This window comes from Mirounga angustirostris, unplaced genomic scaffold (assembly GCF_029215605.1).
Source record: "Mirounga angustirostris isolate CCGP_5_RB_7025 unplaced genomic scaffold, mMirAng1.0.hap1 SCAF_12, whole genome shotgun sequence".
Lineage (NCBI taxonomy): Eukaryota > Metazoa > Chordata > Mammalia > Carnivora > Phocidae > Mirounga > Mirounga angustirostris.
In genome coordinates, this window is record NW_026991720.1 from 37,378,547 (window position 1) to 37,405,605 (window position 27,059).

The 27,059-nt window shown below is 36.4% G+C and overlaps 1 protein-coding gene across 8 annotated transcripts in view; it reads left to right on the forward strand.

Moving 5' to 3' along the window:
• IMMP2L (inner mitochondrial membrane peptidase subunit 2) overlaps window positions 1-27,059 on the forward strand; it is an 889,807-nt gene that overhangs the window by 80,947 nt on the left and 781,801 nt on the right. For all 8 annotated transcript variants that reach the window (XM_045864397.3, XM_045864399.3, XM_054505219.2 and 5 more), the window contains exon 4: window positions 1,901-2,004. In XM_045864397.3, coding sequence (XP_045720353.1) covers window positions 1,901-2,004 — 104 coding nt within the window. The remainder of the gene's footprint in view (window positions 1-1,900; window positions 2,005-27,059) is intronic.

Consider the following 27,059-nt stretch of genomic DNA (forward strand, 5'->3'; position numbering starts at 1 on the left):
TACTGAGAGCTTGTCTAGGGGTCAAGAACTGTTCTATCTATGCACTTGAAGTGAATGATCTTACCAACTAAGTTAATATTTGTAAAGCTCTTAGAACAGTGCCTTGCACATGGTAAGCACTCAGTTGTCTGGTTATCATTAATAGAACAGTGCACATGGTAAGCACTTGGTCAGTATTGGCTATTATTGTGTATTATTACTAATTAGCTAAGTTACTAATTATCACCACTTTACTAGTAAGGAAATGGAAGCATAATAAAATTAAGTAACTTGCTCACAATCATATAGCTGGAAAGAAATGGAATCATTCCTTTCTGAGTGGGAGGTGAAAGTGATTAGTGTAGATACATGGTGAGTTATATGACAATTGGTGCTTGAAGTACGTTAATGGGCGAGGGAAGAGGAAAGATGGGCCATAAGTGAAAGACTTCGTGAAGAGAACAATACTCCTTGGCTTGGTGATTGGTTAGATATGAAGTAAAAAGATAACCAACATTTTAAGCTGGTCGACTGGGAAAATGATAAATAAGATGTAAGAAAATAAGAAAGAAAACCTTTCTTGGTAAGAAACAATGACAAATTCCATTTAATTGTGTTGAATTTTACATGAGATAGTCAAGTAAAAGGAGTAGCCCAGAATTTAAAAATAAAGATAGAGATACTTAGGCATTATCACATAAAAGAGTTGATAGAAGCCGTGGGAGTATTTGAGATCTTCAGAAATGTCCAATATATTTTGGCCACAAGAAAACCTGGGGAGTAAAAAATAAGATCATGGTAATTGCCCCCACACAAAATTTCTACAGCTTTGCCCACATCGGCTTTGTGGAAATCTACGAATAGTTCCAGGAATCTTTGAAAGAGAGCATATCACTTCTGCTCTGGGGGCTGGCTGTTGTGTGGCATGCAGTTTTCCTGGCTCCTGCCCTTGGCTGTGCCTGTCTCCTTGTGCTGCCCCTGTCAGTGAGGGCAGAGAGGCTCCGCTGCGGTTTGGCACCTTCCCTGCTGCCACAGAGACTGTGGTTTCCCTTCATGGCATTCTCAGAGACCCTGGAGGGTCAGTGGCAAGAAGGCTCTCCCAGTTTTTCTTATTCTCTTCTTATTTGCTCTGTTCCCACCTCAGGTTTCAGACTTGCTATTCACTGGCTTTTTCGGCACCCCTGTCCAAGTGACAGGTGTGTTGGCTTCGTGGTTCCTCAATCAAATTTTTATGCCTAGATGGTTCCTGACCTTCAGATGAATTCTTACACAAATGTGTCTCAGTTTTTGCCCCATCAGTCCTTAGGCACATCTAGACTCATCTGAATCCTAGGGTGAAGGTCACTTACTAGGTTGAAACTGGGACCAGGACCCTCACTCCCTGCTCTCTCTAGAAGAGAGAGGTCAGCATGGGAAGTGCCCACATCTTCCATAATTGTCCCATCTCTTGTTCCTTCTGCTCCCTTTTCTTCTTCATATGGCTGTTTCCCTGGTTGATTGGAGATTATTTCTTCTTTTTGCCAAATGGAACAGTGATGTGCACTCCTGTGGAATTAGATCCCATCTGAATATTCTGTTGGGAGGTTTGATTCATTTCTTCCTTTTTTTTTTTTTTTTTTTAAATAATCCTTCTTAAAGCTTTTCATACCTCTTTACTGGAGCTTAGTAAAGATTTGAATATCTAGCACATTTTCCTTTCAAGTAGATATTGGTAATGTATTTTTCCCCTGGTTCACCTGTGAAGAATACCGATGAGTCTTTTTGAAAACTCATCATTGACAGTTACTTTAGAACAGCAATTTATTGGAAGCTACTATATTAGAAATGTTTTATTGCACTGCACTAGAGCTATGAAGTGCAAGGAACCATGAAGATTGAAAAATACAAATGATAGATGTGTCTCTTTCTCCTTATTTTTTAGCCTTCTTTGAATCCTGGGGGGAGTCAATCATCTGATGTGGTGCTTTTAAACCACTGGAAAATGAGGAATTTTGAAGTACAACGTGGTGACATTGTGTCATTGGTGTAAGTAAATCAGAAACATATTTGTATATGAAATTATTTATAATTGTCTGATTTAACTGGTAATTTGCTGTTAATATCATTTGCCAATTATTAAATTAAGAGGTACATTTTAAATGTAATATATTTTTAAAAATCAATTTTGAAATGTAATAATGCTATAAGAAAGGATTTTCCTTTTATGTCTAAAATATATCAGTTGGTTGACATACTTGAATTTGGTAAAATGTCTTTAATGATATGTAGATTAGAAATTATATTGATGATCTAAAGTACATGTATTTGGTATCAGTTTGGATTATTCTGAAGTTTTGCATCTTGGAAGTAACCTTAATGTTACTTCATTTTTGTTAGTTTGTGTAGGTACACAATATTTCTAGAAGTTGATAATTGCGACATGAAATTCAGTGACATTTCTATGTAAGTCTCAGTGATTGAACTGAAATAAGGCAGTTTGGAAGATTAGTAGACTGGAGGCTTTTGTTTGGGACCAAAAGGTGGCACTGTTTCTCTGTTAAAGTATTATGACTGGTCAGGAACAAGAATTTCATTCCGGTCTTAAAGTAGAAGAAGAATGTCAAAGTGTGCATAACTGATGCAATGATATAATACATAGTCCCAGCATGTGCTCGAATGGTTTAGATTTGAGATTTGTTTGTTTTAAAAGTAAATTCACACTGAGGAGCCTGTAACAGAACTTGCCTGATTTCTTCTGGTTTCAGCTACTTATAAAAATTTTTTCCTATGCTTCCCTGTGATGGTAGTTAGTGCATCGGGGTAGCAATTAATATAGCAGTTACTGTCATTTGTTTTAACGTTAGTAAAATCCTGGTGTTTGGTGAAGACTTCCAATTTATATTTCTTTTTCTTTAATTGGAATGATTGTTTTTTTGTTGGATGAGAATATAATTGTTTGGTAAACATAAAACGTGATCTGCTTGTCCATACTTAACCTTTGGCTAGCCCTTTGTGGAAATAGACGTTTCATAAATGTGTCTCCTTCAAGCCTGTTTTACCAGGATTCATTTGAAAACATATTAACTAAATCTGATTAGTAACTAATAAAATAAATACATTTGAGTGAGGTTTTGTATGGCAGACATCCAAGGATGGGAATTAAATGCTTCTCATGTTCTTGAGTGCTTTCTTTAATATTAACCTACTCTTTGGACTCTACTTTTATTTTGTCATTCAGAGTACTTTTTTTGCAACCTCCTTAACAACCTTTTCCATGCTGGGTTAGCCTGTTGTGTGCTCATTATTCTTTTGCCTTTGGTTTGACAAGGTTACATTCTCACTTAGTCAGTGATGGAGAGGATACCCACCCAAGTGAAAGAGGTCACACCATAAGCAGACAATTGTGCAGTTTGTTTTTTTTTTCCCAAGAGAAACATGCTGGCTATCTCTAAGCAAGTAAATCTGAATAGGTAATTGGGGGAAAAAAAAAGGCTCCTTGAAATTCAGGGTTGCATGGGTCTATAAAAGTATGCTAGCATATCATGGACTATGTGAAAAAGAGAACACTATTCTCTTATGTAAATATTAAACTAATTAATATTTATTATATTAATTAATTTAAAAATAGTATATCTAAATTGGGGTTGATATAATAAATTATAGCTCCTTGGGTTGAGCTGTATTTTTAATGAGTTAATTATGTGCTCTATCTCTGACATGTACAAATAACGCAAATTTTCTTTTATAATGCTTGTTGCTAGAAGGAGCCATTTACATAAAAGAATGCTTAGTGATTGGTGGTATGTTATTTAACAACAAATAATCATTAAGCAATGATTTTTTTTTTTGAGAAAGGAAGAAGTCTTTTGCTAAATTCTTTTTTTAGCATGATGTAATACTGTATAAAAGACATTCAAAGTATCTTTTTAGTTTTATGAGCAAAAATGCTTTCTAAATGTCCTTATTATTTTATACATTTTATAACTGCTTCATTTGAAAAGATTAATGTTGGTTTGATCAATGTTCATGAGTATATATTTAATTCATGTCAACACCGAATATTTGCTTTTCTTAAAAAATGTATCAGTCTGGTTTTAACTTAGAGATAATTATCATTATTATATCAGAACATTCTATTTAAGAAATGTGTAATTCAAGAAATGCATGACTAAATTTGAATTTAAGGCTAAATAGAAACTGTAGTTTGTCATTCTGTTTACAAAATGATATGGCACATTTCATCGATACATTAGATCTTTGGGAATAAGGTAGTAAGACAATTTATATTTAAAAAATATCCTGGGACAGTGTTTTATATATTCAATGTATGTGGAAATACAGCATTTTAATTATAATATTATATGTACATTTCTGGAAAATTGCAGTTTGCAAATTCATAAAGTAGTAGGGCTAATGCAACTTTGTAACTAGAGTACTAATGAAAACAATAACAATTCAATAAAACTGCTAGCACAGTTTAAACGACGTGAAATTTTTTATAAATAAGCATTGCAGTAAATGTAGGATTTATTTAAAATGACAAAGCTGAAGGTAACTTGAAGGCAATGTAAGGAAGGGTTGAACTTGTCTATGTATACAAGGGCAGAGGGACATTTTCATCGAAGTTACAAATAGAAGATTGCAAGCTCTGTACAAAATGTACTGATACCAGAGGCGTATCCTCTGCTCATTGGTCAGTGTTACCTTACTTTATTTATTTATTTACATGTATATATATTTAAAACAAAGATCAGAGTTAACCTTTCAGTAAGCACTTGTAAGAGAAGGATTGAATATATAGTACTGATTCCTTCCTGGCTTATTGCCATTAGCGTACTTAGCCTTCAGTTGCTATTATTAAAGAGGCAATGCATTACTGATCTGAGAAGAAATTCCATATGAACTAATGCAGCTTCTGATTTATACTGAAACCCTTTCTCCATAGTCCCCTGTGAGCTGATTCATGTTGCAGAAACACATGCTGTAGTAGAACAGACTTTCTTTTCTATTGCAGTGGGTTTTGTTTGGAACTTATTGACCCAGGCTGTTCCCTAAAGCGTGGAAGGTCTGAGGGGGTACATATTAGTATATGCTTCTTTGCATCTCTTCCTTATCTTTTCTTGTCACTTTCTTTCTGTGAAAAGTTAGTCTCAGTGGAGCTAATGTTTAAGCATGTTATTCGGTAACGTTAAATAAAAAGATATATTTATTTAATAACATTACTCGTCACATAAAACATTATTTGCTGTCATCAGGTCCTTGGTATTACTGAGCGTATGTAGGTGACATCATACTCTCTTAGTGGATTTGTGAACTAATAGTGGTGATTAAGGTGGATTTTCGATACCTTGGAATTGACTTTTCATTAACTTGTGTGATGGCCTTATTGCAATAGGCTTAACATAAGTAGCATATTTACAGTGACATATCCGTTGGTAAATCCACTGGGACAGAGGTGCCTTCACAATAAAGTTTCAAATAATCACACTTAAAAGTTTTTTAGCTTTTTATTTTGAAATGTTATTAGACCTCAAGAAAGGTCATAAAAATAGTATAGAGAATTCCCATATAACTTCCAATGTTTTTTTTTCATCTTTATTGATGTATAAATGTGTGTGTGTGTGTATGTGTGTGTATAGTGATAGGATTCACCCCACTGAGTTAATTAACACATCTGTCACCTTACATATTTACCTTTTGTGTGTGAGAACATTTAAGTTCTACTTTCTTAGCAAATTTCAATGGAAGAATACAGTGTTATCAGCTGTAGTCACCATGTTATCTAGTAGATCAGCAGACTCTTCATTTTATACCCCCCTAAATTAACATTGTACATTACCATGGTACAATTACTGAGATGAAGTTGACACTGATACAGTACTATTAACTAACTCACAGACCTTATGGGAGTTTCACCAGTTTTTCCACCAAGGTCTTTTTTCTGCACCAAGATCCTACACAGGATCCCATATTTCATTTTGATTTTTTAATCTCTCTAGTCTCCTCCAATCTGTGATAGTTCCTCATTTGTTCTTTGTCTTTTTTTATCTTGACACTTATTTTGTAGAAAAATCCTTACCTTTAGAAGTTTCAGGTCGGTGTATGTTCCAGTGGAGACATTGCTATTGATGGCACTTGCTGGGGAAGCCGTAGTTGTGGTAAGCTCCAGGTGGAGGAGACAGGGCCAGAGAAGGAAACTCTCTCACCTAAGTCATTTTGGTTTCTGAGGATCACATACTTGGGTCACGACTAGGAGACCCCATGGCTTCCAGAAGTCCACACAGTCACGTTTACTGCTGCTAGAAAGCAAGGCGGGAGAGCCATGGAGAGCCATGCAGATGGGGGAAAGGCTAAAGTTTATAGTACAGATAGAAGAGAGGGAACTAAGGCCGGGTCACAGATGATACGATACTGAGCCCATGTTCAGTTCTAGAGTAGAAGGTGAGGGTGGGGAAATTCTCATTTAATGAGCACCCCTGTGTATCAGGCATTGTGCCATGCACTGTGTGTATGCCATTTTTACTTAATTCTCGTAACAATATCTGGAAATGGTTATTTTTAACACAGTGAAAATGAGATTTAGCAAGTAAATAGCAAGTGAATAGCAGAGCCAGAATGCGAATTCAGGTCCACTTAACTCTGAACTTGTCCTGTCTGACGTAGCAGGCAAATGTGGCTGTTGAGCAGCTAAAGTGGTTACTGCCCCTTGTTAAAATGATAATATTTTAGGTATATTCAGTCAGATAAAATCCATTATTAAAATTAACTTAAAGGTTTCTTTTTCTTTCTTTTTTTTTTTTTTTTTTAAAGATTTTATTTATTTATTTGACAGAGAGAGACACAGTGAGAGAGGGAATACAAGCAGGGGGAGTGGGAGAGGGAGAAGCAGGCTTCCCGCGGAGCAGGGAGCCCGATTTCGGGGCTCGATCCCAGAACTCCGGGATCATGACCTGAGCCGAAGGCAGATGCTTAACAACTGAGCCACCCAGGCACCCCTCTTTTTCTTTTTTTTAACGTGGCTAGTAGAAAATTCAAAATTAAACATGTGACACGCACTCTATTTCTATTGGACAGACATCACTGTGTCTAAACCTTTTCCCATCAGTCACTGCTGCTTTCCTGGAGTGTGTCTAAGGTGAGCTAATGTGAGATCCTAAAGTCTGGGGTGGAAAAATACTAAGGTAGTTGCTATGAAGCAAAGGCAGACTCCCCAAGATAGCTAAACACTTTGTTTTGGTAAGAGTATTGGGGTGATCAGGTCCAAAGACAAAGAAAAAAGACATGCAGTCTATGAAAGAGAGAAAAAAAGGTATTCACAACAGTTTTTTTTTTTTTTTTTAAGATTTTATTTATTTTTTAGAGAGTGAGCGAGAGAGAAACAGCATGAGAGGGGCGAGGGTCAGAGGGAGAAGCAGGCTCCCCGCTGAGCCGGGAGCCCGATGTGGGACTCGATCCCAGGACCCTGGGATCATGACCTGAGCCGAAAGCAAACGCTTAACCATCTGCGCCACCCAGGCACCCTTTTTGTTTGTTTTTTAAGTAGACTCCACGTCTAGTATGGGGCTTGAACTCATGACCTTGAGATCAAGAGGCACATACTCAACCAACTGAGCCAGCCAGGCACCCCCACAACAGTTTTTAAAATATGTATTGACTGTTTTTTATTTTCCAGTCACTAGGCTAAGAGTTCTATATTCATTTTTATTTAATCCTTATTTTAACCACCCCCCACAAGTAGGTACTGTTATTCCTATTTTATAGATGAGAACAGTGAGGTATAGGGAGGTTAAGTAACTTGCTTAAGGACATAACAGCTAGTAAATGGAAAAGCAAAGTTTTGAAGTGCCTCTCATCAAATCCTGTGTTCTTAACTTTCAAACTATAATGCCTCTATATATTGTGGTGGTGGTTTGGTTGAAGACACTTACTCATTCTTAGCGAAGAAGTCAAGTAGGCCTTATTATCTCAGCATCTATCATATTATCCCCATTTCTGTAATGAATTTTGATACAGTGGTTCATGAAATGTAGTCTCTTCATTAATAACAATAAGACACTATTATGAACAACATATAGTGTGCATACAATTTCTGCAGCTGGTTTGTGACATGCTAAACTAATTGCTGTTTTCTGACAGATGGCCACTATGATGGCTACATTTTCAGCAGTGAATGTGAGCAAAGAGTTATGAAGCTTTCAGCCAGGGAAATAGATGAAATAGAATTGAGCCTTTGAAAAAAAAATGAAAGGTGCTAGTTCCTTTGTGTCTTGAGTGCTTGTAAATCTTTAAAGATCCCTTAATCCACCAAGGTAAATTAATCTGCTAAAAAACCAAATTCAGGTTTTGAACAAATGCTCAGAGCAATGATAATACTGAGAATGATGACCTTTAATCGTATTAAAAGCCAGTTATCTGTTGAGCTGGAAGAATATAATTGTGGATGCTTATCTGTTTAATCTGTACTCATTCCTAATTTTTTTTTCTTTATAGCCAACTATTTTTCTGAGTTTGTAGGTAATATTGTATATTTCAGGAACACAAAATTACGAAGACCATGACTTTGAAAGAAAGGTTCCATAAGCAAACTTTTTTATCTTATTTTTTTCTTTTTCTTTTTCTTCTTCTCCCCCTCCTCCTCCTTCTTCTTTTAAAATTAATTGACTGTAAAAATGGTGGACAGTGAAATCCAGTTTGAGTTTATTTTGATGAGAGATTTAGTTTTCAGCACTTTCAATTACGCATTGTAGTTTACAGTCATTACTAAGTATGTTTACAAATGATGCTTTAAAAAAATGAGACAGTGTAAGTATTTATTGCTTTTATTTGATAGAGATTAAACTGATTTTGTAACTGCTCTTCATAGGCATACAAAAAGTTGGTGCCTTTAAGGTAGTCCTTAATATCAATTTGCTTTCCTGAGTAGGGTAAACTGCTTCCACAAGTGTTATACATTTAATTATGCAACAAAACATTTTCTTAGTTTTGAGCTAGGAAATGTTTCAGTGATCATAAATTTGAATTTTGAATTATTGAGATTTTATGGTAATATAGCTATAGGAGATATTCATGGCTTCTGCTCAACCCATTTCCTAAATCTTATATCCTTTGAGCCTTACTGGAAATTGTCAAAGAACAAAGTTATACAGGCAACATTCTATGAAATAGTAGGTACTTATGTTTGTAACTGTTTTATTGTAAATGGTTACTTATGTTGTAACTGTTTTATTTTTACTGTGAAAAAATCCAGTATCTGAGAACACTGTGACTTTTATTAAAAAAAAAAAAAAAAGAAAAAAATTTCAGGGAAGTATTTATAAAGGAGCTCCCAAATACATATTATATATGTATTGAGTCAGATTGAACTCTTGAGAAGCATTTTGAATATAAGCTTAAATAATAATTGTAACAGAGAAATAAGTATTTTGGAGAAGCAGACAATTTAAGTTTCAAACGGTAAACGTAACTCAGAAAAATAAACTGTTATGTAGGTAGGCCAACCTGTTTTAAATTCTCCTGGAACTATTAAGATACAGATACATATATAGATAGACTACTAAAATCAAGCAATATCTGATTTCCATTTTCATCTGTGATAGACTAGTTTATTTCAAACTAAGGCCCATACTGAGAAACATGAGAAAGCTGCATTAAAAAAAAAAAATCTACATGCGTTGTAGCTCTGTCAAAGGGCAAAGATCCCAGAGTGAAGAGAACCACATTGAGGTGCACCCTGTATTCGGTGCCACTTTTTATCTTGGGTTATTTGTCACTTTGTAAGCACCACAGGCTGTGAGACTGAGAAGCCAAAGAGTGGCAGCTAAGATAGAGAGATGCTGAGTAGAATCTTTGACAGTTTTATACTGCTAGTGAGTCAAACTAGAATTCAAGGAGGACGAGGCAGGACCCTGGTAAAATACTCCATACTTTTAATTGGGACCCTTGAAGGGTATATCCTAGGAGTTAGGGAGAACTAGAAATAGACCATAGCTTACAAAAATTGAGATGCAGCCTCTGATAAACTCAATCCTGATTTTAATGTGATCTGCCTTTACTTAAACTGTCTTTGCCAGAAGCAAGAGACATCATGCAAAGTCATCATGCTGAAGCAAGAGACGTCATGTTTTGTACCCAACACCTGGCATTCAATAAAAAATCACCATGCATGTCAGAAGCCAGGACCAAGACAAAACAAAATAAAACAATAAATAATAGAAATAACCTCCTAGTGGTCTAGCTGTTGGAATGATCAGATATGGGCTATAAAATAATTATCAATATATTAAAAAATTGATGAAAAGATGGATAACTTCATCAGAGAATCAGAATCTATAAAAAAAATCAAAAGGACTTCTAGAAATGAAAGCTGGTATACCTGAAGACAAGAACTCAGTTGATGAGGTTGACAGCAAATTAGATACAGCCGTGGAGAGGATTTGTGAACAGGGTGAAAGGTCAGTGAGAAAATCTCTACCCTGGAGTATGGAGGGATACAAGATTGTGACATACAATGAGTAGTGCAAGAGGTCTGTTTAGCACATAGTGAAAAAGGCTGTTGTCCATCTAATTGGAGTAGCAGAAGAGAAGGAGGAAAGAGAGAGTGGGGCAGAGGAAGCAATATCTGAATAAAGGCCAAGCATTTTCCATGACTTTTTTTTTTTAAAGATTTCATTTATTTATTTGACACAGAGAGAGAGAGAGAGAACACGAGCAGGGGGAGCAGCAGAGGGAGAAGCAGACTCCCCGCTGAGCAGGGAGCCCGATGTGGGACTCAATCCCAGGACTCTGGGATCATGACCTGAGCTGAAGGAGACAGACTCTTAACTGACTGAGCCCCCCCAGGTACCCCGCATTTTCCATAACTTATGAAACACATCAACATATAGAATCAAGAAGCACTACAAACCTGATCAGGATAAATACAATGAAAAAACACATTTAGAGCACATGGTAGTCGAACCACTGAAAGCCAAAGAAAAATAGAAAAATCTTGAGAAGAAAAAAAGGCATATTATCTTCAAAGAAGCAAAAAGATAGCTGACTTCTTAACCAATGGGAGACAGGAGATAACTGAATATTATCTGTAAAGTGCTAAAGGAAAAAAAAATTCCAGCCTAGAATTTTGTAACTATTGGAACTATTCTTCAAAAATGAAAGAGAAATATTTTTTTCAGACGACAACCCCCTAGCATTTGCTGTATTGTCCTATTGAACTTCACTTCTCAAACACATTCCAAGTGGTAGGAATTTTAAGATGGCAGCTGCAGAGCATTAAACCCCAAGATTGTGGTCTGTCTGAGCCTCAGACCCATGTGTGACTGCACTGGTCACATCCTTACGAAGCTGGCCCTGTGGTTGGTACAGGGGTTGGCATTGGACACCAACAGGGCTGATCTGAGACATTACTGGAAACAGATATATAAATATATGGGGTTGAAAAGTAATGTTTTTGTTAGAGTTAAGTGTGAACAATATGGATCTGTTAAAAAAAAAAAGTCACATTTCCTTGGGGCGTCTGGGTAGCTCAGTCTGTTAAGTGTCTGACTCTTGATTTCAGCTCAGGTCATGGTCTCAGGATTGTGAGATTGAGTTCCATGCTGGACTGTGCTCTCTTCGGGGAGTCTGCTTGAGATTCTTTCCCTCTTCTCCCTCTGCCCCTTTTCTGCACATGCGCGTACTCTGTCTTTCTCTCAAAATAAATAAATCTTAAAAAAACTAAAGCCAGTCACATTTCCTTAAGTGATTTATTTTATTAATAAAATAGGTGCGGGGTGCCTGGGTGGCTCAGTCCTTAAGCATCTGCCTTCGGCTCAGGTCATGATCCCAGGGGCCTGGGATCGCGCCCTACATCGGGCTCCCTGCTCTGCGGGAAGCCTGTTTCTCCCTCTCCCACTCCTCTGCTTGTGTTCCTTCTCTCACTTTGTCTCTCTCTGTCAAATAAATAAATAAAATCTTAAAAAAATAAAATAAAATAAAATAGGTGCTAAGTATAGTAGGCAGAATTCTGGTTTCCGAGAAGATTCTATAACCTAATCACCAGGACAGTGAATATGATGAGATATCATGCCCATGAATATGTGACCTTGCACTGCCAAAAGGACTTTGCAGATGTAATTAAGGTTGACCTTCAGCTGACCTTAAAATGATGAGGTTATCCTCCATTATCCAGGTCCAATTTAATCACATGAGTCTTTAAAAGCAGAGGCTGAAATGAGGGAGATGTAGAAAAAAACATCAGAGAGATCCAAATGCAGGAAGGATTTGGAGCATTATTGCTGACTTTGTAGATTCAGGGGCCCTGAGCAGAGAGAAGTGTACTACCTCTAGAAGCTGAGCGTAACCTCTGGCCAAAGGCCAGCAAAGGAATCAGGACCTTAGTCCTATAACTATATGGAATTGAATTTTGCCAACAACCTTATAAGCCTGGGAGTAGATTCTCGCCCATTCTCTAGATAAGGGACCAGAGCAGCTGACACCTTGATTTTGGCTTTCTGGGACCCAAAACAGAGTACCCAGCCAAACCTGCCGGACTTCTGTCCTAGAGAATGGAGAGTTAATGAATGGATGCTGTTTCAAACCCCTAAGTTTGCTTTAATTTGTTATAGTGGCAGTAGAAAATTGTGTTAAGCAATTAAAAATTATAAGCAGTTCTAATAGTACCCCTAAAATGTATGGAAAAGGAAAATGAACTTTTACAAAAGATTCTTACAAGCATTCTTATAAGGATTTGCAAATACTGATTTTATTTAGGTATTATTTTCTTTTTCTTTTTTTTTTTTTAAAGATTTTATTTATTTATTTATTTGAGAGAGAATGAGAGACAGAGAGCACGAGAGGGAAGAGGGCAGAGGGAGAAGCAGACCCCCCGCTGAGCAGGGAGCCCGATGCGGGACTCGATCCTGGGACTCCAGGATCATGACCTGAGCCAAAGGCAGTCGCTCAACCAACTGAGCCACCCAGGCGCCCGGTATTATTTTCTTTTACATAAAACAACTCTGTCAGCCTCTACCTGTCAGTTTCCTGGTACAAAATACAGGTCAAAGCTTGAGGAGATCTTGCTTCTCCTTCTAGCTGCATTACTTGTTAACTGGCTGTGTGACCTTAGACCGGTTATCTTAATTTATTCTTTGTGTCAGTTTTAGCATCTGCAAAATATGAAGTATAGACTAGTTGATCTCTAAGGTCTCTTCCATTTTAAGATTGCACGACAAGAGTTTTGAGGAGCTGGCCATAAGAATCAATCACTCAGAATATCATAAAAATGCAGATTTTTGCATACTTTTGAAGCTAGAGTCAAAACCAATTTGAAATTTTTGAAAGAAAAGAAGCCATGTTGGCACCTTACACAGAAGTTTTAGAATGGATAAGGAGACTTTGAACACCAAGGTTCTTTTGGTCAACAGCATCAAATGAATCTGTGCTTATTAAGATTATGTCTTCAGTGGAAATGATTGGAGAAATTAAAAGTTGGCAGGCAGGTATTTTACAGGAGGATGAGAGCAAAACCCTTTCTCGCTTGCTTAAAATTATTTAAAGTAAGAAAGCTGTAGAAATCTTACATTTCTTCACTGCTTATAATTTACTCCGGAGTTGAGTTATTAAGACTCTAATAGTTAATCTTGTCCTGGTTATATCTGTTTTGTCAACTTACGATGCACTTCCTACCAGTAAACACTCTGTTCACTTGCTCTTATAAGAAATGCTAGAGCCCATATTCTGTTTCATAGTTAGGTCCTGGAGATGTGGAAGGAATCTCAAACTTAAACATCATCTTATTCGATCCAAGGTCAGTAGTTACCCTCCCATTTTTCTTTACCTTTTATAGAGAAAGGCACTGTGTTTGGGGAGTGGAGGTGGCAGTGGCTGGGAAATGTGGCTGTGGCTGATAAGAAAGGGAAAGGGCTTAAACAACAGTTGCCAAACTTTATCTGTGCTTTGGAGCTCAGGAAAACATTTCTGTCCAGGAAGGGAACAGGAATTCTTTTTTTGCTGTTGTTGTTTCTTGCTATTTATTTCCATTAATAAGAAGCCTCAATGCCCTGTATTATGAAAGATTACTCCTTGCATAATCTAGTGACAGGTTTACTCACATTCTGAGGTCATGTTAATATTTACTGAAGGCACCACAAATATAAGTTTCACTTTATTAAAAATTGTATGGATGTTGAAATTGCTGACAAAGAAGCTGGCTCAGTTGGATTTGGCTATGGATATGATAATTATAATATGGCTTTTTGTGCTTTTAGAGGTCATATGTTACATTGCAAAGATTTGTGTATTTGGATTGCTGAAAAGTTACTGTAGAGTGTTATGACAAAACAGTAGGAAACATTTCAGTGTGAGTAGTATGTCTCACGTAAATTTCATTATAGAATTAAAGAAGAATCATTAAAATATTCCAGGTTTATTAAAAATTCATTATTCTACTAGAGGATCTTTAAAGTGCAATGAGAACTTGAAGAAATAATAGGAAAGTTTTGGTAACCATGACAGTGTGTTAATTGAGTTGAAGGAAGGTAAAAAATGTATTAACAGAATGGATCCAAATTTGGCAAAAAAGATGTATAATAAATCAAGAGGGGAAATCAGTTAATAAAGAAAAAGGCCAATTATCAGTGAAGGAGGGGGGTATATTTAATGATTCTAAATGAAAGGTTAAACTGCTCCAGTGAATTTCAGTTGAACAAAAAGGAAGAAAAGCAATATGGATAATTAGGCAGTAATAAGATCATACTGAAAAAAAAAAATCAGAAAACTGCCTTAGGTGTTAGAGGAATATTGGCTAATGAACTTAACCTCCTGCAATTATCTTTGAATACTCACTTTTACTCTAGAAATGGAGGGGAGTGATGTTTTTAGTTAATTTCAGAGTGGTATGATTTTTTAAACACATTTATTGTATGTAGATTTTTAAATGGTAACAAATAATTAAATGGAGAAAAATAATTTCTCATGAGAAGGATATCATCTGTAATCCATTAAAATACTATAATTTTAGCTATAATGTATTTCTTTTGTTATTGATCAGTTCTTTAAATTTGGATTCTACTTATGTGTTTGACAACAGAAATATGTTTAGAGGCTGCTAACCTAATTGAACCATTCAGAGAAATGCAGTATAGGAAATTAGGATTTCTGTAAGGGTTTCTCAGTTCAGGTCTTATTAAAAACATAAATGGGTAGAAATCCCAAATATTGTCTAAAGAAATCCCAAATATTATCTAAAGGGTTTTTTCTCTCAAATTAACCCAATAATTTATACATATGTAAATGATTAAAATTTTATAAAGATGTTGATAAATTATTGGCCATTTTTACAGTTTTTATTTTAGGCCTCTGAACTGTGAGAAGATCTGGGTAATCATTTCTGGAATCAATATAAGGTCTAATTTTACATGACCTTTGTACTATGATCAGATAGAATAGTAATCAAGATAATTAAGTTCATAGGTGATTCCAAATTTAAAGATGGTATGAATATAGAATTTGGGCTAATCTCTGCTTCCATGATGCTGTGTTGAGAAAAAGGTCATCAGATATATACAGAAATATCTTTTATAATTACAGTCTTTTTTTTTTTCTGGTCACTGATAGTCTTATAATTACCTTGATTTTTCTTTTATTAGATATTATATTAAATGTAGTTCTGCAATATATATTAGTGTGGAAAACCAATGAAAAAGTCTGCTTTTCAAAATAATGGCAGCTCCTCAACAGGTTATTAGCTCAAGTAGACAATAACCCAAGGGACAGTCATGATTATCTACTCAGAAAAGATTTGGACCAGATATAAGAGACCTGAGTTCTAGGCTCACTCTGGCACTAAGGGACTGTGTGTCAATTAACTTCTGTGGATTTTTTTTTTTAATAAAATGAAGGGATTGTACTCAATAATTTCTAACATACCCTTTAATTTGACAGCTGTTTTTTCTGTAATTATTTTATTTTCCACACGGGTAGGTTAATTATTTTATGATAGGCATATCACAGCTCTTACTGGATACTTATATGGTATTTTATTATATTTAAAAATATTGATAGCTTATTAATTTGGCAAATATTTTCTTTTTTTTTTTTAAAGATTTTATTTATTTGACACAGAGAGAGAGAGATTGCGAGAGCAGGAACACAAGCAGGGGGAGTGGGAGAGGGAGAAGCAGGCCTCCTGCTGAGCAGGGAGCCCGATGTGGGACTCAATCCCGGGACTCCAGGATCATGACCTGAGCTGAAGGCAGACGCTTAACGACTGAGCCACCCAGGCGCCCTTGGCAAATATTTTCTAAGGGATTACTCTGGGCATAGTACTAGCCACTCTGATACAACAGAGAGGCAAAGCACCTCCTTTTGTGAGACTTACTCATTCTACTGAATGAATGTGTCTTGAATAAGACAGAATTGAAAATAGATATTTTTGAAGCTTGTCAAAATTGTGGCAGATGGGCATATTAGGAAGGAAACTGCATATTCACTAAATCAGCAGTTGTGCCCAGCATCATACATTGTCTTGAACTGGCTACCAAGTCAATGTGTGCATTTCTTCACAACACTGCATACAGTGATTTCATGTTGACAGCCTGAAATCAGCTATGGTGTGAGTATTTATATCATGAAAATTGGTGAACACTACATATCAGGGCTTTAAAAAAGGGTTTTTTTGTTTTTGTTTTTGTTTTGTTTTAAATTCGGTAATGTGGTTTAACAGGATACCATTGGTGGTAAGTGTTGTGAGATGGCACAGCAGAAATGGAGGCATAGTTTCTACCCTTGTGTGTCACTGGTCAACATAGAGATGAGGCAAAGACACGTGGTATGTGATGAGTTTATAGAACCATACAAACAACCATTGACAGGATGCTGAGACTAATGAATTCCTGAAGGAAGAGGAGTTGAAAGAAAAATAGATGTGAATTTGAAACTAGATTTTGAAGATGGGGTGGTACGTACTTGACTAGAGAAGCAACAAGAGAGTTTTAGAGATGGCATGTGTGAAAATTTCGAGGAAGTGTGAAAAGTTGTATAGAGAAAGTGGTGAATAGGTTTGTTGATCTAGAACAAGGTGTTAAAGCTTAGCCTCCTATGAGCATGACAATGTCTAGATCTCATATTAACCTGTACTAGTGAAATCCTAAACACGGCCGGGTTTTCGGTAGCAGTGAAAAATGGAGGATTGTCCTTGAATTTAGTGACCTGGTCTCTCAGTGATGCCTTGAGAGGTAAGGAAATAAAAAATCCTTTCTACCCAATTATAGGCTTAATATCAAATTGAAGGCCTCTCAGATGTTATGTGTAAAATACTGATATCAAGTCTACCGCTGATCCTTATGCAACCTCTCCACCCTCCCTGTTAAGTCAGTTACTCTGTTTTTTTAAGTTCCAACTTTTTTTTAATTAATAAATTTTTTTGATGTAGTGTTCCATGATTCATTGTTTGCGTATAACACCCAGCGCTCCATTCAACACGTGCCCTCTTTAATACCCATCACCAGGCTGACCCATGCTCCCACCCCACTCCCCTCTAGAACCCTCCGTTTGTTTTTCAGAGTCGATCTCTCTCATGGTTCGTCTCCCCCTTGGATTTCCCCCCCTCATTCTTCCCCTCCTGCTATCTTCTTCTTTTTTTTTAAACATATAATGTATTATTTGTTTTAGAGGTACAGGTCTGTGATTCATCAGTTTTACACAATTCACAGCGCTCACCATAGCACATACCCTCCCCAGCGTCTATCACCCAGCCACCCATCCCTCCTACCCCCCACCACTCCAGCAACTCTCAGTTTGTTTCCTGAGATTAAGAATTCCTCCTATCAGTGAGGTCATATGATACATGTCTTTCTCTGATTGACTTATTTTGCTTAACATAATACTCTCTAGTTCCAGCCACATCATTGCAAATGGCAAGATTTTTTTTTTTGATGGCTGCATAATATCCCATTATATATATACCACATCTTATTTATCCATTCATCTGTTGAAGGACATCTTGGCTCGTTCCATAGTTTGGCTATTGTGGACATTGCTGCTATGAACATTGGGGTGCACGTACCCCTTCGGATCACTACATTTGTATCTTTGGGGAAATACCTGGTAGTGCAATTGCTGGGTCATACGGTAGCTCTATTTTCAACTTTTTGAGGAACCTCCATACCGTTTTTCAGAGTGGCTGCACCAGCTTGCATTGTAGGAAGGTTCTCCTTTCTCCGCATCCTCGCCAACATCTGTCGTTTCCTGACTTGTTAATTTTAGCCATTCTGACCTGTGTGAGGTGGTATCTCATTGAGGTTTTGGTTTGGATTTCCCTGATGCCGAGTGATGTTGAGCACTTTTTCATGTGTCTGTTGGCCATTTGGATGTCTTCTTTGGAAAAATGTCTGTTGATGTCTTCTGCCCATTTCTTGATTGGATTATTTGTTTTTTGGGAAAATTGGACAGCCACATGCAGAAGAATCAAACTGGACCATTTCCTTACACCACACACAAAAATAGACTCAAAATGGATGAAAGACCTAAATGTGAGATAGGAGTCCATCAAAATCCTAGAGGAGAACACAGGCAGCAACCTCTTCGACCTCAGCCGCAGCAACTTCTTCCTAGAAACATCGCCAAAGGCAAGGGAAGCAAGGGCAAAAATGAACTATTGGGACTTCATCAAAATAAAAAGCTTTTGCACAGCAAAGGAAACAGTCAACGAAACCAAAAGACAACTGACAGAATGGGAGGAGATATTTGCAAATAACATATCAGATAAAGGGCTAGTATCCAAAATCTATAAAGAACTTATCAAAGTCAGTTACTCTTAATATAAAGTAGGTTGAAATAAACACCCAACCCTGTGATGCAGCCTTCCAGCATTGAAGGAGAGTGATCCTGTGTAGCACCATGCTAGATTATGCTTTGTGAAGAACGGATGACGGTGGGACATTTAGTACCTACTGTGCAGTAAGCTAAATGGCACATACAATGAGGGAAAACTGGAAAACTCTTTTAAGACTGCGTTGCAGCTCAGCTTTAAATGACACCTGGATCTGTACTTTTAGGAGATTACTGCAGCCAGTGGGCAGGCTGCCCTATAGGAGTCCAGACTGGAATACCTTTGAAATGGATGAATACACAAACTCCAGTTATCTGAAGAGGGTCCACAACCAACAAGACAAAGAATTGAAAACATGTAGATCAAAATTGAAAACTTGCTTTGAAATGCTCCATCACCCCGTGCATGCCTAACTCCATGCTAGGTTCACATCAGCCTTTTATCTGTGTGAGATACATTGAGATAGCAGCAGATATTCAAGACATGGGAGCTGGAATTCTTTATTTCTGTCACTCTCCATAATGTTGTTTTGGAATACCAATAGTAGCTTTATTTGTTAAAATAAATACAGGGTGGATATACAGAATGAAATAAACATGCTGTCTAATCAAATAATCTATTTTTCCTTTTTCAGCTCTGTATTTTGGAGCAATAACTGTATGAAGAAAATAACTACCATGATTTTGTCAGTTATTAGCTTATTAAGCTATCTCACAAAATTAAGTACTGTGTCTAGTTTAAAGTGATGTTTGTTTTTCAATTTTCACATGGAAAATTAGCATTAAAAGAAAATGTCATAAATGTCATTCCTTCCCTCCCCCCTTCTTATTGTGCACTTTCTTACATAGGAAGTATAAGTAGATTCATAGTGGCTTGGAGTATTTAAGAAATTACAGCCAGAGATTTCGGTTGGTTATAATTTGGTTGGTGATCCTGAAACTGAGGTTGACCTTTAACATAGTTGTTGAAGGAGCTTTGAAGGTTTCATTGGGCACACTAGGACTTGAAATGATGACAGAAATTGAAATATGGTATAATGATCATATACTGCAGCAATACTTTGAACTTGCTAATTTTTAACTTGCTGTGAGTATTGTACTTAGGAGCACGATGGTGTCTTCGTGAGTTACTACTCGCGAGTGGCAGGTAATGACACAATAGTTAGGAAGCAAATTCTTTGGAATTGTTCAAATGTGTTTTCTTACAACTGTTTTTTAAGAGGTGTATACTTGAAGGGGTGATACTATCTTTAAAATTAGTGTGGGTTTAGGTTGAAATAAATTCAGAGTGTATATATGACCAAAGTAAAACAAAAGCAAAACAAATCCTGGGTTGACATACCTTAATATCATAGGTTGGCTGGTGCACAAAGGACACTGAATGTTTATTGAGGTCATGATTTTAATATGTTTGGAGGTTATGTTTTTTACTATAAGTAGGCATTGTATTGGACGTGGTGGCATAGAATGAGATATATATAACAGTTAAGCTACTATAATTTTTTTTAAATTCAAATTGTTAAATTTTTACTGACATCTCAAGAAGTGAAATAATGGAGGTAAACCTTTGGATGAGTTCTCCTCTGGGTTTTCCTTCTAATGAGACAGGTGACCTAAGTAATCCATCTAATCAGTTAGGACCTTAGCTTCTTAAACTACACAGTCATGAAGTTTTCCTGGGTGACCTCTTTAGAAACTTCAGCCTTAATGTGATACACACAAGGGTCAATTCTTACAGGGCCTTTCTGATCCTGCTCTTCTTCCAATCTAGTATTCATTCTCTAAATCAGGGCTGTCCAATAGAAATATAATGTGAGCTATATATGTACTTTTAAAGCATCTAGTTGGCACATTAACAAAGTAAAAAGAAACTGGAGAAGTTAATTTTAGGAGTAAATTTTATTTAACTCAATTTATCCAAATATTATTTTCACATGTAATTAATATTAAAATATTATAAAATACTAAATCTTGAAATACTAAGTCTTGAAAATCTTGTGTGAGTTCAACAGAGTGGATTTCAAATTGGAGGAGCCATATTTCAAGTGCTCAGGAGCCAAACTGAGGCTCACGGCTAATGTATTGGACAGTATAGCTGAGGTCATTAGATCCCTAAATCGAATTTTGGGACTTCAGAATTATCTGTAATTCCTTCTGTCCTTCTGTTTAATTCTCTCTTCTACCCAACAGTAACAGAAACTTGCACTCCCTGGAATCAGTCACAATTTTAAATCAAATTGGCACATTTTCTTTATTTTCAAACTTCTAGAAAGAGTAGTCTGTGAATTCTCTTCAATTCTTTAATTCAGTTATTCCTTCAGTCCATTGAAATCAGATCTAGATCTTAAATAATCTATAGAAACTCCTTGGGAACAATTCCCATACCTTATCAATGTTTAAATACAATGGTCACAATATGAATGCTTCCTGATATCTTAGCAGAATCAGACAAACACTGTCAATACTTCCTCCTTGAAACTTTCTTCTCCCTTGTTATATACTACAGTCATTTTTTCTTGGTTCTCCTTTGAGCTCTCTGTTTTGCTGGTTACTTTCTCAGTTTTCTTTTCTTTGCTCTTTGCCCCCTGTCCTTAACTTCTTGCCTACCTGACTTCTAAGCATCATGCCTTAATTTTTAGCTGTCTACTGGATATATCTATATGATGATATTCTGTGCATTTTTCCAACACAACACAGCCTTCTCTCCTATACCAAACGTGTTCTCTCCCTCTGTGTATAATTTTGGTTTTTGACATTACTGTATTTAGGCACAAGTTATGGTTAGAGACTTTATAATCATCTTTATTTCCATTTTCTTACCATCTACATAGAGTGAGATATAGAATCTTTTTGGGTCTACCTGTGTATTCAGTATTTCTCTCTTCTCTTTTTTGCAATGTTTCAGTTCAGGTCCCCTCACTAAGATCCTATGTGGTCTCTCTTTCTTTGACTCTGTTTTCTCTATTTTTTCCATATTGCTTCCAGAGTTCTTTTCAACACAATTGAGATAATTAGTCTGTTTAAAACTTGTGCTGATTCCATTTGTTCTCTTCTTATGTGGCATGTAAGCCCTACATGACTCTTCCATCTCTAACTCTGGACATTCTCTTCTGTATTTCCCTCTCCTCTGAAATCCTTTAAGACCTAAATTTATTTTAGTGATGAAACTAGGCTTCTTGATGGTTTGTGGAAGATACTAGTAATGAAGCGTGGATAGCATGGCCTGACAGTACTCCTATTCCAATAACTAATGGTCGAATACATGGTTTACTTATGTGATATTTATGTGAGCTAGGTTAACAAGTTGATTTCTTTTGTTTCTCTGTAAAAGAATCCCTGCGTAGATAATTTAGTTCCTGAGCAGCAAGAGTTAATGACATCCTGGTAACAATGAATGATGTATGCTTTATTTACAGATAAGCTTTCTATACTTGAAAACTAATATAGAGAAATACCTTGGTTAAGCTGTGCAGCTTGGCTGGCTTTTATAGGAAAACAATAGATTCCCTGAGGTAATACTAATGTAAGTAGAAAATAACCCTGGCAGTTAGTAGATCTAGTTGGGCTGAGAAAGAATGACTTTAATTTTTACCTATTTCTTAATATTTTTACAATTGGTTGTCTCCTGGCTTCTTTATTCTCCTAGCATATTTCAGTTGGATGAGATACTCCTTCTTTATAATGCAACATATTTTTTCACCCAGCTAAATCCCATTATTATCATCCTCCTATGCTTTAGCTGGCAACCGGCTTCCCTTAGGCAGCCTAGTCATTGATGATTCAAGGAAGAGAATAAATATTAATTGGAGGGTGTTACTTATGGGAGACCTTTAGGAAGTACTAAATATGCTGAGGAAGTGGTTTTTGGTTCTATTTCATGAGTGTTTAAAATCTAATTGCTTGATTTGAAAGAAAACTAGAGGTCATAAACAGCAATGAATAAATTGTCAACAGGAATATTTTTGCATTTAGTAAGAATGTTTTGCCCTTTTCTCAAAAGGAAAACAAGGGGGCACCTGGGTGGCTCAGTCGGTTAAGCGTCTGCCTTCGGCTCGGGTCATGGTCGTGGGGTCCTGGGATCGAGCCCCGCATCGGGCTTCCTGCTCAGCTGGGGGCCTGCTTTTCCCTCTCCCTTTGCTCCCTTGCTCCTGCTCTCTTTGTCTCTCAAATAAATAAATAAAATCTTAAAAAAAAAAAAAAAAGGAAAACAAGGCAATGGCAAATCATCATGTTTAAAATGGTAATTAACCTTCTCATCTTTGTAATTCTAAACAAGTCCTGTCATGAACTTGGGATCTGGCATATTGTCTCCAAGGTAAACATCAGTCATCATTGAAAATTTATTCTCTAAAATCACCTGTACTGTGTGTGTTTAAGCGAGTATAAGCAGTGTGACTCATATAAGTAGTAGGAAATGAGCCAAAAACTGTAGCTGCAACAAAATACTCTTGTTACAACCAATTCCATCTTTGGTAGAACTGTATGTAGTTCTGGACAATATATACAGTTGATAATTTTGGGACTACAGGTTTCTGAGAACCTACTATGTGATGGGAATTGTTCTAAATGATTTATATATATTACCTTATTTAATTGTCCCAATAACCGTGTGAGGTAAGAAGTATTACTGTACAGTGAGGAAACTATGCGCAGAAAGATGAGTTAACTTGTCCAAGGTCACCCAGTATGTGCTGGAGTGAGGATTCAGACGAAGGCCTTTTTCCTTCAGAGCTGTGCTCTTGGTCATTCGGCTCTTCTGCCCATTAGTCATTTAGCCTGGCAGTCAGTCTGGTTTTATAACAATGAACTCTACAGCTACCACTATCTATCAGACACATACAGTACATTTAAATGTATCTCAAGTGTTTTATACAGTCACAATATTCACTTTTTGTTCATTATAGTTGTTGCAGCTGAGGTATCTTCTGCTAAGCCAAGTAAGGGAATTTTTTTTTTTTTTAAATTAAGGCTTGTGTTTATTTTTAAGTTAAAAAGAAGGCTTACAGTTTCCAAATATCTCTAAGAGTTTCTTTTCACAGGTTCTCTCCACAGTTCCTTACCCATTCCTAAAAAGCTATTAAATTTGGTATTTTCTCATGTCTTTTTTGAGTGATTTTTGGGCTCAAACATCATCTCTTTTCCCCACAATTAAACAAAATCAAGCATGGGGCGCCTGGGTGGCTTAGTCAGTTAAGCATCTGACTCTTGATCTTAGCTCAGGTCTTATCTCAGGGTTGTGAGTTCAAGCCCCGCGTTGGGTTCCACGCTGGGTGTGGAGCCTACCTAAAACAAAAAACACCTCCCCCTCCCCCCCATGGGGTCATTGGGTAACTGGGTGGTGAGCATTAAGGAGGGCAGGTGATGTGATGAGCACTGGGTGTGGTATGCAATTGATGAATTATTGAACACTACATCTGAAACTAATGATATACTATATGTTGGTTAATTGAATTTAAATTAAAAAAAAAAAAAAAACCAAACCAAACCAAACAAAATTAAGCATACACATTTTGGGATGAAAATCACTATAAAGTGCCATTTCTCTGGCTGAAGGAGGGATTTGGTAACTGTCTTTTAAAAGCCTAAATGAAGCTTGGGGTAGTGGGTTGAGAGTAGTGTCTTATATCTACCCAGAAGTAGCCTGGCTGGGGGGATTGATGAATATCAAAATCTTGTCTGACAGTGAAGTCATCAAAAATGAATTATAAGGACATACAACTCCTGAGGATTTAAGATGTACTGCAATATTCCATTGTATATATATACCACATCTTCTTTATCCATTCATCTGTCGATGGACATCTTGGCTCTTTCCACAGTTTGGCTATTGTGGACATTGCTGCTATAAACATCGGGATGCATGGTGTGTATATATATATGTATACACACACACACACACACACACACACACACAATGGAATATTATGCAGCCATCAAAAGGAATGAAATCGTGCCATTTGCAACGACGTGAATGGAACTGGAAGATATTATGCTGAGCGAAATAAGTCAATCAGAGAAAGACATGTATCATATGACCTCACTGATAGGAGGAATTCTTAATCTCAGGAAACAAACTGAAGGTTGCTGGAGTAGTGGGGGTTGGGAGGGATGGGGTGGCTGGGTGATAGACATTGGGGAGGGTAGGTGCTATGGTGAGCGCTGTAAATTGTGTAAGACTGTTGAATCACAGACCTGTACCTCTGAAACAAATAATACATTATATGTTAAAAAAAAAAAAGAAGATAGCAGGAGGGGAAGAATGAAGCGGGGGAAATCGGAGGGGGAGATGAACCATGAGAGACTATGGACTCTGAGAAACAAACTGAGGGTTCTAGAGGGGAGGGGGTGTGGGGGGATGGGTTAGCCTGGTGATGGATATTAAGGAGGGCACGTATTGCATGGAGCACTGGGTGTTATATGCAAACAATGAATCATGGAACACTACATCAAAAACTAATGATGTAATGTATGGTATTAACATAACATAATAAAAAAATTAAAAAAAAAAAAGATGTACTGCCAAATAGGGGTCAGAGAGCCAGGTATAGCAGGAGTGATAGGTCTTACTGACCTTTTGAATTATAGGTAGTTTAGATAGTAAAAGTTAAACCCTTTGGCTCTGTGTTTGTATATTCCTAGCATACATTTGATAGGGGAGGTAGGTCCACATAAAATAACTGAGGCTGCATTGACTTGGTTAATGATTGGTTATATGTTGAGATAACTTTAGTTGTTAATTTTAAAAGAATTATACATTTAGAATGTTTATTGTTAAAATTAAAGCATATAAATAAAGATGTTTATAAAAATCACTAGTAATATCAACCCCCTAAGAAAATACTATTTTTATTAGTATATGCACTTCTAGAGTTTTTTTTTTCTGTGTGTGTGTGTACATAGGAGTATGTATAAATATATGCAAGGCAGAATTATGTCACACAAACATTTTTGTAGCCTACATTTTGAAATACTGTGCAGCCCCTGAAAGTGATACAGTAACGATTGCTTCTAACTTTTGCTGAACAATTCTATGATACAGTTTTGCCTTGTAGGCAACAATATGATAAACACCCCTGTAGGTAAATCATTGTGTTATCCATTTGTTGTTCTGAGTGGAATCATGTTTCCATGATGAACAACAGAGCATATAAAAGCAATTGCCAGTGTCTAGAATCAAGTGAAAACTCAGAAACCTATCTCAATAGAAAAAATTTGTAGGAGGTTAGAGAGACATGCCAACATCAATGTATGAACAAAGACTTGAAAGAAAAGAGGAAGAAGGCTTCACAATAAACCTTAAGGTTATGTTGGATTAAAAATGATTACAGTCCTTAGGGAAGCAGTCTGGCAATGTGCATCAAGAGCCTTAAACTTTCATCTTTGCTAGAATGAAAAAAAAATTACATATTCTAAATGTGGTCTGCTTTTTATTTTTGTTTGGACATCTTATCCTGGAAAATTTTTAACATGCACAATCTTGTTTCATCTGTAACTCTCATCTACTTCCCTACCCTGTATTAGTTTGTTACAAACCCAGAAATCATATTACCTTTTAATTTTGATTATCATTTTTGATATGTAGTAGTTCAATTTTGAGGAGTATATTCTAAGAAAAGAATTTGAAATACTGGAAAAACCCAATATGTTTTTTACAGAATTATTTACGATGGTAAAAGAAATTGAAAGCAACTACCCAGCACTAAGGCAAAATATAAATTGTGAAATGTTCACTTGATGGAATGTTATATTAAAGTGAAGCCTGTGAAGAGATTGAGGTAACATGAGTAAAAGCTTATGTTGTTATGTTTCATAATAAAAAAGGAGAATTAAAGTATATAGAAAAAAATGAGCAAGCAAAAACTTGGATGGGAAAACTTTGACAGGGGATTATACCAAAATATGAAGTAATGATTTACTTAGATCACAGTTTTGGATGTGATTCCCCCCACCTCTTTTATCTGCTCTTTATTGTACTCCACATCTTCTATATTGACCATGAATTAGTATTATGATGGGAAAAATATAATGAACTTAAATTGTAATAAAAGCATGACGACACTATATTTGGTTTTAGTTAATCATACTACTTGACTGTAATCATTTATGGTAATTGTGGTAATTAAGTATAAGAACAAATAACATTAAAGCAGGATATTCTGAGGATTTCTCTGGATTGCAAAATTTACAGATGACTGCTCTCATTCTCTCCTTTTCCTAGTTAACTTTTTCTCTTTTACTACCTAAAAAAATAGAAAAAGCAAACATTTATTTAAGTCTCCCACAAACACCTTTACTTA